Source organism: Schistocerca cancellata, chromosome 4 (assembly GCF_023864275.1).
Source record: "Schistocerca cancellata isolate TAMUIC-IGC-003103 chromosome 4, iqSchCanc2.1, whole genome shotgun sequence".
NCBI classification, from domain to species: Eukaryota; Metazoa; Arthropoda; class Insecta; order Orthoptera; family Acrididae; genus Schistocerca; species Schistocerca cancellata.
In genome coordinates, this window is record NC_064629.1 from 262,591,643 (window position 1) to 262,605,044 (window position 13,402).

At 40.1% G+C, this 13,402-nt stretch overlaps 1 protein-coding gene across 3 annotated transcripts in view; it reads left to right on the plus strand.

The window, feature by feature from the left end:
• Positions 1 to 13,402, plus strand: part of LOC126183825 (protein lap1) — a 180,142-nt gene that overhangs the window by 94,538 nt on the left and 72,202 nt on the right. For all 3 annotated transcript variants that reach the window (XM_049926079.1, XM_049926080.1, XM_049926081.1), the window contains one exon: positions 7,618 to 7,743. In XM_049926079.1, the coding sequence (XP_049782036.1) occupies positions 7,618 to 7,743 (126 nt within the window). The remainder of the gene's footprint in view (positions 1 to 7,617; positions 7,744 to 13,402) is intronic.

The following is a 13,402-nucleotide window of genomic DNA, read 5'->3' on the forward strand; positions in this document are numbered from 1 at the left end:
TGTTGAGAAAGTCATGGCCTGACCTGTACTCAGACACAATCTTTTTAATACAAAGTTGTGGCTTGAGCTGTGTTAATTAAGTGTTTCACTTTACTGTGTGGAACTTTGTGATCACTGCAATGATGTTCTCTGGCTCAGCTGCCTGAATCATGCCATGTTTTATTGTGAGCTGATGTGAAATACTTCTGAGTCTTTGTTTGCTTCTTACAATAATAAGCCCATACACTGTGCACTGCAGCTACAACTCATGAGCCCATGTTCATTACTGAAAAAGTTTTAAATCTCAGCTTGGTTTACCCATGAAAACCTCTTAGTAACATTTAAAAAATGTGAAATACAAAACCATATTACCTAAAACCTGACTGACGTACATCGTGTTTGTGGAAATGCTGGTGTGATGATAACTCCACCACAATGAGCTCAACCCTATATATTCCTGAGGATGACTACAGTTATCATACTTTCATTAGTGTGTATAACAAAAAATCAAAGGGTTTACATGCAGTTCATGTTCTTTGACATTAACATCTTATTTGACTATGCTTTATTTGTTGCTATACTTCATTAAATTGAGCATTAATTAACACTTCCGGCATTCCTTTTAACTCCAGTGTCATGCTAAAGTTTTGTTAATGGAGAATACTTGGTGAAATGTGAATAATGGAAGGAGTAAACAGTTGATGTGTTGAGTACTTGGGAAGCAAGACTGAAAATGTTGGTAAGCTTTTGGACTCTCTCTCTCTCTCTCTCTCTCTCTCTCTCTCTCTCTCTCTCTCTCCCCTCCCTCCCTGGCTGATGGCTAGGGGAGAGAGGCAGCGAGTGCCTGGGATAGGAGTGTGGCACTAGTGAGCTCATTCTGCCTCAGGCAGGAAGAGCTGTGGTGCACAATGATGTGGAGGAATGGAGTGGGAAGGGGAGGTCGAGCAGAAGAAAGAGGATGGACACTGCTGTGAGAGTAGAAGGGGTAAAAGAGGGCAGGGGAGGTTCGGTGTGGGACAGGAGCTAGTGCAGATCGAGGCTAAGATGATTGTATACATATTCTGGCTCCATATAAATAATTTAAGTTCCACTGGAAATTTTTTGCATAGTATGTTGTAAGTCAATTTTCATAGAAATTGTGGTTTTTAAACAAAACTACAAGTATGTCTGCAGCTCGTGGTCTCCTGGTAGCGTTCTCGCTTCCTGAGCTCAGGGTCCCGGGTTTGGTTCCCGGTGGGGTCAGTGATTTGCACCTGCCCTGAGATGATTGGGTGGTGTTGTGTCGTCATCATCATCATCATCATCATCATCATCATCATCATCCATCCCCATTATGGTCGAAGGAAGGCAACGGCAAACCACCTCCATTAGGACCTTGCCTGGTACAGCGGTGCGGGTCTCCCGCATCATTCCCCTACGCTCTGTCAAGAAGTATGGGACTTCATTTCCACAATAAGTATCGTAATTTTTTTGTTTGATGGTAGTCTTTAACATTTTAAAACAGCAGTGTTACATGAAAAAATGCATTTTTAGATTTGTTCTACTAATATTCTGAACATTAACCAGACATTAGCTGTACAGATACAGCTTGTTATGCAAAGTTCGTGACATCACCAAATGTTACTTAAATACACAGTGCTATCCTTTGATATCAGGTGTACTATATTACCTGCTTCCATATCTATCTGTGCGCTGGCACTACCAGTTGCTTTTAATATTTGTGGTAGCAGTAACCACTCTGTTGACCAGCATGCTATCCATTCTCTAAGTTACCTTCCTGCTGGTGTCATCTACTTCCTCTGCCAGCAGTTGCCATCATTGCTGGCACCTGCTTCTACCGCCGGAAGCATAGTGTAACATCTTCAGCAGGTTACGTTGTATGTTGGAATCTTTATGTTGAAAACATCTCTCCTGCAGGGCAACAAACATTTCTCTTGGTATATTCACACAAGGAAACAGTAAATGTGTGGTGCTGCATTATTAATACTTGAAGGTTCACACAAATAAAATGAAATCATCATCATTGTTGGTGGATGAAACTTAGTATAGAACAACTGGCAGGAGTAACTTGCTATGGGACCTGAATATGGAAGAAGGTTTCCATAACTACACTTGATGTCATCTACCACTTTTGAATGACTGGCAAATATGGTAGCACCATTTGTTTTGAAAAAGACACGAATTTCAGGAAAACAATTACAGACAACCCAAGACTCGTCGTTACTTTTTGTTATTTGTCAACAGGAGACTCATTTTACAGCCTTGCATATTTACTTCACATTTTGAAGCAAGCTATATCTCAAATAAATAGTGTCTGAAGTTTGTTGGGCACTGGTGGAAGTCCTGAAGGATTATGAAGAACATTGTTAAATATGCATATTATCTAATTATTCATTTGGTATGAGTGCTCACAAATCATCGAAAATTACATCCAGAACAGTGTCATGAGAGGGCATCTACATGACTTGTTGATTCAGCTAACAGAACCACACCCACTGTCAGCTCCAAACTCTCAAAATAGTTGAGTTGTTCTTTTATGAGAGCAGCATTGAACTTTGCCATGGCCTTTGTTCTCTGCACATGTGGAAGTTTTTGTGGCTGGAGCTGCCCCATTTGTCTGTATACTGATGATCCTGTTTTTTGGGAAGCAGCATTATAGGCCCCGTTATCTTGCTTCCCACCCACTTGTCTTAATTTCCTCAGTGGAGGAGACAAAGTAGAAGGGCTGGTAACATCCCCTTCATTTTCTCCTTCTAGCAATTTTTCTAAAACCTGAAACAGTATTTACTTTTTCAGAAAAGACTGTAAATTTTACTGAAAACACCTGACGTGAAATAGCATGTGTGTTCTGACAGATACTTTACTTCTCCCATTGTGTGGGAGCAATTGGTGGGAAGCATATAGTCCTACAGTGCCCTGTTGCTAGTAGCAGCAGATTTTACAATTACAAAGATTCATTTATCATTATGATACTTGTCATTGATGCTTGCTACAACCTGTTGTACACACATATTGGCTGCTAAGAAAGCATTTTAGATGATGCTGTATTCAGGAACATGACCATAAGTGAACTAAATCACAAAAAGAAACTGAATTTGCTACAAACTGAATGCTTACCTGGAGGGACAAAGCCGTACCATATGTTTTCATGGTGGATTACGCATTCCCTTTACAGGGAAACTTTATGAAACCAAGCCATGGGAGACTTGTTCAAGGTTCAAAAGAAAGAGTTATTAATTACTGGTTGTATAGGGATATAATAGTTGTTGTTGTTGTTGTTGTTGTTGTGGTCTTCAGTCCTGAGACTGGTTTTATGCAGCTCTCCATGCTACTCTATCCTGTGCAAGCTTCCTCATCTCCCAGTACCTACTGCACCCTACATCCTTCTGAATCTGCTTAGTGTATTCATCTCTTGGTCTCCCTCTACGATTTTTACCCTCCACGCTGCCCTCCAATACTAAATTGGTGATCCCTTGATGCCTCAGAACATGTCCTACCAACCGATCCCTTCTTCTGGTCAAGTTGTGCCACAAACTTCTCTTCTCCCCAATCCTATTCAATACCACCTCATTAGTTATGATCTACCCATCTAATCTTCAGCATTCTTCTGTAGCACCACATTTCGAAAGCTTCTATTCTCTTCTTGTCCAAACTATTTATCGTCCCTGTTTCACTTCCATACATGGCTATGCTCCATACAAATACTTTCATAAATGACTTCCTGACACTTAAATCTATACTTGATGTTAACAAATTTCTCTTCTTCAGAAACGCTTTCCTTGCCATTGCCAGTCTACATTTTATATCCTCTCTACTTCGACCATCATCAGTTATTTTGCTCCCCAGATAGCAAAACTCCTTTACTACTTTAAGTGTCTCATTTCCTAATCTAATTCCCTCAGCATCACCCGACTTAATTCGACTACATTCCATTATCCTCGTTTTGCTTTTGTTGACGTTAATCTTACATCCTCCTTTCAAGACACTGTCCATTCCGTTCAACTGCTCTTCCAAGTCCTTTGCTGTCTCTGACAGAATTACAATGTCATCGGCAAACCTCAAAGTTTTTATTTCTTCTCCATGGATTTTAATACCTACTCCAAATTTTTCTTTTGTTTCCTTTACTGCTTGCTCAATATACAGATTGAATAACATCGGGGATAGGCTACAACCCTGTCTTACTCCCTTCCCAACCACTGCTTCCCTTTCATGTCCCTCTACTCTTATAACTGCCATCTGGTTTCTGTACAAATTGTAAATAGCCTTTCGCTCCCTGTATTTTACCCCTGCCACCTTTAGAATTTGAAAGAGAGTATTCCATTCAACATTGTCAAAAGCTTTCTCTAAGTCTACAAATGCTAGAAACGTAGATTTGCCTTTCCTTAATCTTTCTTCTAAGATAAGTCGTAAGGTCAGTATTGCCTCACGTGTTCCAGTGTTTCTACGGAATCCACTCTGATCTTCACCGAGGTCGGCTTCTACTAGTTTTTCCATTCGTCTGTAAAGAATACTTGCTAGTATTTTGCAGCTGTGGCTTATTAAACTGATTGTTCGGTAATTTTCACATCTGTCAACGCCTGCTTTCCTTGGGATTGGAATTATTATATTCTTCTTGAAGACTGAGGGTATTTCGCCTGTTTCATACATCTTGCTCACCAGATGGTAGAGTTTTGACAGGACTGGCTCTCCCAAGGCCGTCAGTAGTTCCAATGGAGTGTTGTCTACTCCGGGGGCCTTGTTCCGACTCAGGTCTTTGAGTGCTCTGTCAAACTCTTCACGCAGTATCATATCTCCCATTTCATCTTCATCTACTTCCTCTCCCATTTCCATATTATTGTCCTCAAGTACATCGCCCTTGTATAGACCCTCTATATACTCCTTCCACCTTTCTGCTTTCCCTTCTTTGCTTAGAACTGGGTTTCCATCTGAGCTCTTGATGTTCATACAAGTGGTTCTCTTATCTCCAAAGGTCTCTCTAATTTTCCTGTAGGCAGTATCTATCTTACCCCTAGTGAGATAAGCCTCTACATCCTTACATTTGTCCTCTAGCCATCCCTGCTTAGCCATTTTGCACTTCCTGTCAATCTCATTTTTGAGACGTTTGTATTCCTTTTTGCCTGCTTCATTTACTGCATTTTTATATTTTCTCCTTTCATCAATTAAATTCAATATTTCTTCTGTTACCCAAGGATTTCTACTAGCCCTCATCTTTTTACCTACTTGATCCTCTGCTGCCTTCACTACTTCATCCCTCAAAGCTACCCATTCTTCTTCTACTGTATTTCTTTCCCCCATTCCTGTCAATTGTTCCCTTATGCTCTCCCTGAAACTCTGTACAACCTCTGGTTCTTTCAGTTTATCCAGGTCCCATCTCCTTAAATTCCCACCTTTTTGCAGTTTCTTCAGTTTTAATCTACAGGTCATAACCAATAGATTGTGGTCAGAGTCCACATCTGCCCCTGGAAATGTCTTACAATTTAAAACCTGGTTCCTAAATCTCTGTCTTACCATTATATAATCTATCTGATACTTTTTATTATCTCCAGTGTTCTTCCATGTATACAACCTTCTTTCATGATTCTTAAACCAAGTGTTAGCTATGATTATGTTGTGCTCTGTGCAAAATTCTACCAGGCGGCTCCCTCTTTCATTTCTTAGCCCCAATCCATATTCACCTACTATGTTTCCTTCTCTCCCTTTTCCTACACTCGAATTCTAGTCACCCATGACTATTAAATTTTCATCTCCCTTCACTATCTGAATAATTTCTTTTATTTCATGATACATTTCTTCAATTTCTTCGTCATCTGCAGCGCTAGTTGGCATATAAACTTGTACTACTGTAGTAGGTGTGGGCTTCATATCTATCTTGGCCACGACAATGCGTTCGCTGTGCTGTTTGTAGTAGCTTACCTGCATTCCTATTTTCCTATTCATTATTAAACCTACTCCTGCATTACCCCTATTTGATTTTGTGTTTATAACCCTGTAGTCACCTGACCAGAAGTCTTGTTCCTCCTGCCACCGAACTTCACTAATTCCCACTATATCTAACTTTAACCTATCCATTTCCCTTTTTAAATTTTCTATCCTACCTGCCCGATTAAGGGATCTGACATTCCACGCTCCGATCCGTAGAATGCCAGTTTTCTTTCTCCTGATAACGACATCCTCTTGAGTAGTCACTGCCCGGAGATCCGAATGGGGGACTATTTTACATCTGGAATATTTTACCCAAGAGGACGCCATCATATAATCATACAGTAAAGCTGCATGCCCTCGGGAAAAATTACGGCTGTAGTTTCCCCTTGCTTTCAGCCGTTCGCAGTACCAGCACAGTAAGGCCGTTTTGGTTATTGTTACAAGGCCAGATCAGTCAATCATCCAGACTGTTGCCCCTGCAACTACTGAAAAGGCTGCTGCCCCTCTTCAGGAACCACACGTTTGTCTGGCCTCTCAACAGATACCCCTCCGTTGTGGTTGTACCTACGGTACGGCTATCTGTATCGCTGAGGCACGCAAGCCTCCCCACCAACGGCAAGGTCCATGGTTCATGGGGGGGATAATAGTTGTAGAGAATGCATTTGGTATCAAAGCTTTGGTTTTTCGTGTCTCCTGGAAAATCAATGTTGTTGTTGCAACCTGAGATGGCATGAACTGTCACCTGTACAACTGTGTCTCCATGATTTCTTAAGGCAATAAATCCCACAAGGAAGCATCAACTCATATGATTTTCAGACAAATGAGTTGATCCCCAGGCACATGGGGATTAGCTGACACTGCATCAGTTTTTACTACACCCTCAGGATATACCATGGATGGCTAGTAACACAAACAAATAAATTCGAGACGAGTTTGCAAATAATTTATAAGCCCACAAGGGCATGTACTGTGGAAAAATAACTATGGATGAATGTTTCTGCACACTATAAAATACAAGTACAGAGAAGCAAGTGTAATTTTTGTACCTCTATGTCCACAGTGTCTCTAGTTTCCTTTGGCTCGTGAGCATCATCAAGAAATTGTAGGAGTGGGTAACTGAACCAATTAGGTTTGTACACAGTGTCTGCACCACTGTCTGATGTTTTGCTCTTTTCGTGTTGATACACAACAAGAGACTATATTCTCTTTTCTTAGCAGTGTTTGTGAGTACCAGATGTAGCAGCAGTTCTCTACAGAGCATCTTGTTTTTTACTGCTCTTGTACTGGTTGTATATTCTGCAACTGAATTTACAATCTGCATATGCCCTGTCTCAAAATTATAAATGAAAATCACAGAACTATGGATGTTCTCCAGTATTATTTATCATGTTAACAATCTTTTGCCTCCAGATTATGGAGGAACAGGACTAGTTACACAAAAGTAATTGTGATTCATACAAAAGTAAATGTCATAATGGTCTATCAGAGAAACATACAGCTGAGAAACATGGTTCCTATTTGGAATAATTATTTTTTTCTGGATTAAGGGTTGTTTTTAAAACTTAAATCTTTCTTTTGCATGAGTAAAATTACCAATGAGCATTTTATCCATGTGCTGCATTTCTGAGAACTTTCAGGTTCCATGTAATCTTGACTTTGAACATATTTTTAGTAAGTAGCCAATTTTGTATGTTACTAGTTTGATTTAATTTTCAGATAATTGGCAATCTGAAAGACCTTGTTCACTTCGATGCCAGTGGCAATAACATAAAATGGATAGCATCTGAAATAGGACACTGTACAAAGCTTGTTGATCTGACACTTTCATCAAATGAAATAAAGGTAAAAAAATAGGTTCAGGTAAATGGAAACTGTATTTTATTCTTTATGAGATTAAATCAGAAAAGCAAGGGACCAAACCATTTGAGTCGTGCTGCTACAAACAAGTACAAAAGAATTATAATGTAATGAAGATTCTAGTCATGCAAATGGACAGCCATTAAGATGACAATATTTGACTTACTTTATGATAGGCATATGAATCTTTGTAAGATAAAAAAAAAAAGACAATATTATTCATTGTGTAATTTGTGCTGGAGTTAGTCGTGATCATGTTATTAAATAAAACTTTCCTTATGATGGAACTATAACCTACATGTAAGCTCAACAAGGAGATTTGTAACAAGTTATTGTAAATATGATAAGTTTTGTTGTAAACTAAAATTTAAGGTTTTTAGAAAGAGCAAATATTTTTGAGATATTACTTCTTAATCTGAACTTCTTAAAGTGGATGAAATGTGTACCTGTGGTGATGCCACCTACAAATACTGCAACAGTCATGAGTAAATACAAAAAACGGAACCTATAAAATCTGCACAATATACTGATATTTTAATTACATAGTTTTAATGATGAAGAACTTTTTTTTAAAGAAGAGTAAACTACCATTGGTCTGTTTATTACTGTATTTATCTTTTGTGGTATCTACACAATGGCACAAAAGCCAAAATAAAGTATGATAAAAGTTCTTAGACCATTAACATGTCATATCTGTTAAGGCAGTCCAAAGCAGGTAAACAAGACTGACTTCTGCTTTTAAATATGTGCCTAGTGAAGTAATATATTACTGCTAAGCAGATCCGTCATATCTAAGTGGATTTTCCCCCACAGCTCAAATATTATAATGAAGAATTTGTTGAATATGGCACCATGATTTCCACCTCTTTTGTCATTCATATTTTTTATTCTTGTTAAATTAGTTTTCCAAGTGATTTTACAGTTTATACCAGAAACTTTCTATTTTTAGTGCTTTTGTATTAACATTTTTGGATTTTGCAATTTGACTTATTATGTTGACTCATTTGTTAATACCATTGATATATCAAATGCTGTCAGTTCATTTAAGTGGCATAGTGATTAAGGCACTGGACTCGCATTCAGGAGGTGCAGGCTTTGAATTTCTCTTTCGTTAGTCACATTTAGGTATTCCTTGATTACCTGTATTGATAAAGACAAATGCCGGCATGGTTCCTGTGAAATGAACACTGCTGATTTACCTCCCCACCCTTGTCCAGTCCGAGCATGTGCCATGATTCTCATGACCTCCTTACTGTGGAGAGATTAAGCTTTATCTGCCTTCCCTAATTCTTAAAGTAGTCAAATTGAATGTATTCCAGAATGAAACGAAACAACAGACTCTTTGTGACTGAATCACTTCTTTGTAACCAAGTCTTATTGAAGCTTGTACTTCAGTGATATTATTCATGGTTCAAATAGTTTGGCATTACATTTGCATGCATTCTGGGCACACTTTGAAAAATGGGCAGCCTTAGTTTCTGACATAATCATATCAACAACACAATTCTTATGTTTGAGTAATAAGAGTGTGTTTCAGCATCTCAACTTTAGATGCATTTTATCGTGTAGGAACATTCAAGGTATTTACGTGAAGTATAATCATATTTTGGAATTAATAGTTCTTACTTTCCATGCTTGCAAAGAGAAATTGGAAAGAAATTCTACGTTATGCACGACACACTTTGTTTATTTTCATTTTACCCATACATGTTTCAGCACTTTTTGTGCTATCTTCAGTGGGTTTTTGTTAATTATTATTATTCGTTGTGAAAATTTTTGTGAGTGGATAACATATTGTGAAGATTCATATGGAATTCAGCTCAACTCTATTTCTGTACAGTGTGTTTCTAAAATGAATGTAAAAAATGAGAGGGCTGTTAGAATGGGTCATAACAAGCAACTTTCCTGTAGTAACCCATGTCAACATCCCTTAGCATTCAGCACTACATGTCATTTAACAGGGTCACCTGCCACCAGGAAGGGAGACACACAACTCGCCATCCAAGTCAAAATGGTAGCAGGTATTCTGGACAGTACAACACCACAAGGCATCCTTCAGCATTTGCTGGGATTCCAACATGCATTTGGCAGCTAAGGTGCCTGTCTGATACGATATCGCACAGAGGGCTGCACATGTACATGCTGCAGAGTCTGATTTGCCCTGTGTCAGTGTGTCAACAAATGGGGGCACTCTTGTGTTTGGTACTGTGCAGAGCAGACAGGAAATGAGTGATTTTCTTGGTAGGAAAGGGCAGACATGCACTGTATTTATGGGGCAATGGATGAAAATGCTCTCATGGTGCTCTGTGGTCACTCAGCGGTTTCCGAATTGTCAAGTGCCAGATCCACACATGTTCATTGCCATCCCTTGGTCCCTAAGAGACAGGTGCACTTGAGGTGAATTGTCTACTTACAAGTTATTGTAATGGTGCATGTGCATTTAAGTCCTACATCAAAACCCAATGCATTCATTTTGTGATGCAGGTGTGAAGGCGGGACAGACGTGGTTGTTAACACACAGTGTGTACACCAGAGTTTAAAGAAGAACGGCAAAAAACACATTTTATAATGGTCTGCAATTTGTGTCACAGGAGTTTGGAGACTTTGGCATTTGCAGAGGTATTCAGCACCTGATTACCATCCTGTTTCACCTGCTGTTTAACTCTATGGTGGACCACTTCATGCATACATTTGAGACCCATATGAAGTAGTCCATGTTTGGCTCATCCCAAGATGATGGACAGTTGAGTTTTTTGGCTACATATTGGGCAACACTGCTTAATGGGTGTAGTCCGTTGGAACTTGTGCATGGGCACCAAAAGCATGGTATTTTGGATCTGTTGCACCCAGAGTTGCTTGCCCCGGACTGTTGTGGTCTGCCATGTTTTCCTCACAGTGCTGCTGCTTGGGCCCGATCTTTTGGATGGAAGCAGGGATGGCTGCTGGGTGTATGCAGGTCAGGAGCAGCTGATCTGTCACTGCAACCAGTAGCAGATGTGACATGTTATAACCTTGACAGCACCGCCTCCAAATCAGATGGACAACAGGGTCAGATGTGGCATTGTTCTGGTGGAGGTTTCGCTCATCTGGGGGTTCATTTCCCCGGGCTTGCAGTCAACCTGCCATTGGCTAGTATAGTCATAATTGTGTCAACATTGGCAATTCTGTGGTGTTGTCACACCTGGATGGCTAGTGAGAATAAAATAAATGGGTATAAGCTATTCCACTGTCTGGTGTGTGTGGAATGAAGATGATTAGCACCCTTACCATCTTCAGAAAGTTGAAGCCCTTAACCCAGAAGATTTTCTGTGTCTCATTGGCTTCTGACATTGGTTTTTGCAGAAGTGTGCCATTCGACCCGAATTCCCACACATTGTCCTTTTAATGGATGAGGCATCCTTTACAAGGGAAGGTGTGTTCAACAGCCATGATCAACACATGTGGGCATAGTAAAATCCACACACCACCTTTGTTCGTGGTCAGCAAGAGTGCTTTGCCATCAACGTTTGGGCGGGTTTGCTAGGCGATAATCTGATCGGTCCATGCATGATTCGCCGCCCTGCCCCGCTTCCCACCCAAAGTCTGGATGCAAACTTAATCTTCTTAAGGAACACTGCCAGAGTTATTTTAACATGTCCCACTCACTGTGCAACAGTGTATGTGATACCAGCATGATGGTACATCAGTGCATTTCACTCATGCAGTGGAAAATCATTTGGATGGAACATTTGGTGAGAACTGGATAGGATGCAGTAGACCAGTGTCATGGCCTACACATTTACCCAAATTCATGCCCCTTAATGTTTTATCAAGACAGATGAAGAGTTGACAGTGTGAATTATTGCAGTCTTTGATGCAATCCCTAGTTCGCCAGGGGTGTTTGAAAGGGTGCGACGGTCATTACATGGTGTGCCATCAAGCAGAAGGACGTTATTTCGAGCAGTTTTTGTAGCTGTTTGAAAATAAAGGTCATGAAACATCAGCCCAACCTCTCTTTTACCCCACTGCCACAAAGAAATTGAAAATGTTGCCCTGCAGACCTGCTATTGAGTTGATTCAGATTATGGGTTTTATGGCTACCTTCCTGGCGATGCACGATGCTGTTAAGTGATGCTTAGTGGTGAACACTAAGGGATGCAGACTTGGGTTGCTATGTGAGAGTTGCTAATTATGACCCACTCTGTCATCCCTCTAATATTTTATATTCATTTTAGAAACAACCTGTATCGGGGTGTATACGACCCGGGATAACCGGGAAATCCGGGAAAAACCTGGGAATTTTTTCATCCGGGAGAAAACCGGGGAAAACCCGGGAATTTTTTGGAATTCCGGGAATTTTTCATTGTTTTAGCTTTCAGTTAAATTTTTGCAATTTTGACTGCAGAATTGATTCTCTAGCAAAGAATGTCATTGTATCCTGCTACTGGAGAATGATACTGCAGCAATAAAATATAAACGAGAGGGAAAAAAATAAAACTTTAGTGGAAATGTGCAATTTACAACAGCAAAACATCGTGCACACACAAGCGTCTGCAAATAGCAAAAATATGTCAAAGGCCATAGGGCGCAGACTGTAATTCTTCGTAACAATAAACTGCTTGCTATGAGCATGACGTCGCAACTGTTCACGTTAGGTTCGTTTGACGAATTGCCAGCGGTCTGTTGCGCATGCGCATTTGACTCGCGTATAAGCAGTACCTTCCCCCGCTACTTGAAGTTTGGGTGTTAGCTGTATCGGTAGTAGCAGCAAGCAGCCAGATGCAAACGAGAAAAATTTTTCTCTCTCGTCCTAGCTGCCAGATTCACGCTTGCACAGAGTTGTCTGAGTTGTAGTGGGGAGGGGGTTAACCTCCACGTGACCCGTGTTTACGTTAAGTGATTTCGCTGCTTCTCTTCGTGTACAGCTCCCACGTCAAGTGAAAACAAACGGATTTCTGTGGCCGGGAGCCATCAAGTGAATTAAAATACCTTCACATAATTACGGAGGGCAAAAATATATTATTAATTTGTTTTCTGATTTTATTTTATTTCCAAGTTAAGTAGCAGTCAAGCATTAATCGCCTTGCAGAACAGTGAAGTTATTTTTGCAAGTTTGCTAAAGAAATTTGGCTTTATTAATCTTTCCGCTGAGGCAATCATTTTATTTGAAACGAAGTGTTTCATTCTACAGTATTGCCTGGTTCCAACTGTTGGCTGAATTTCAAGTGCGCGTTATCATCTTCTGCCATATATGGCATTATGCCATAATAAAGAACCTAAAATGAGATCGCAGAGTACTGGTACTCCAAGAAAATTTACATCTCAAAAACCACACTGAAAAGCTTAATATCAGATGGGACCTACTTCATTGTGAACTGGAAAAAGCCAATTTGCACTTCAAGCCGAATTATGCATTTTAGTGTGGTTTACGAAATTCCGATGCTCTTTGGAGTATCCTCTGATGCCCTGTTTCTTTTATGGTGTAATGTAGGCTCTCTTGGTGCTTTATACACACGAACATGCGGGCTTCCTGCACCACTACAGTTGCACACGCACAATAATGCCTATTTTTCTGGCGCTCTCTGGCAACTGGTAAATCGAACCTATTTCTAACAGTCTCCGGATAGCATTGCGAACGGTGGTTAGAAAAGTGTTACTTTCAAAG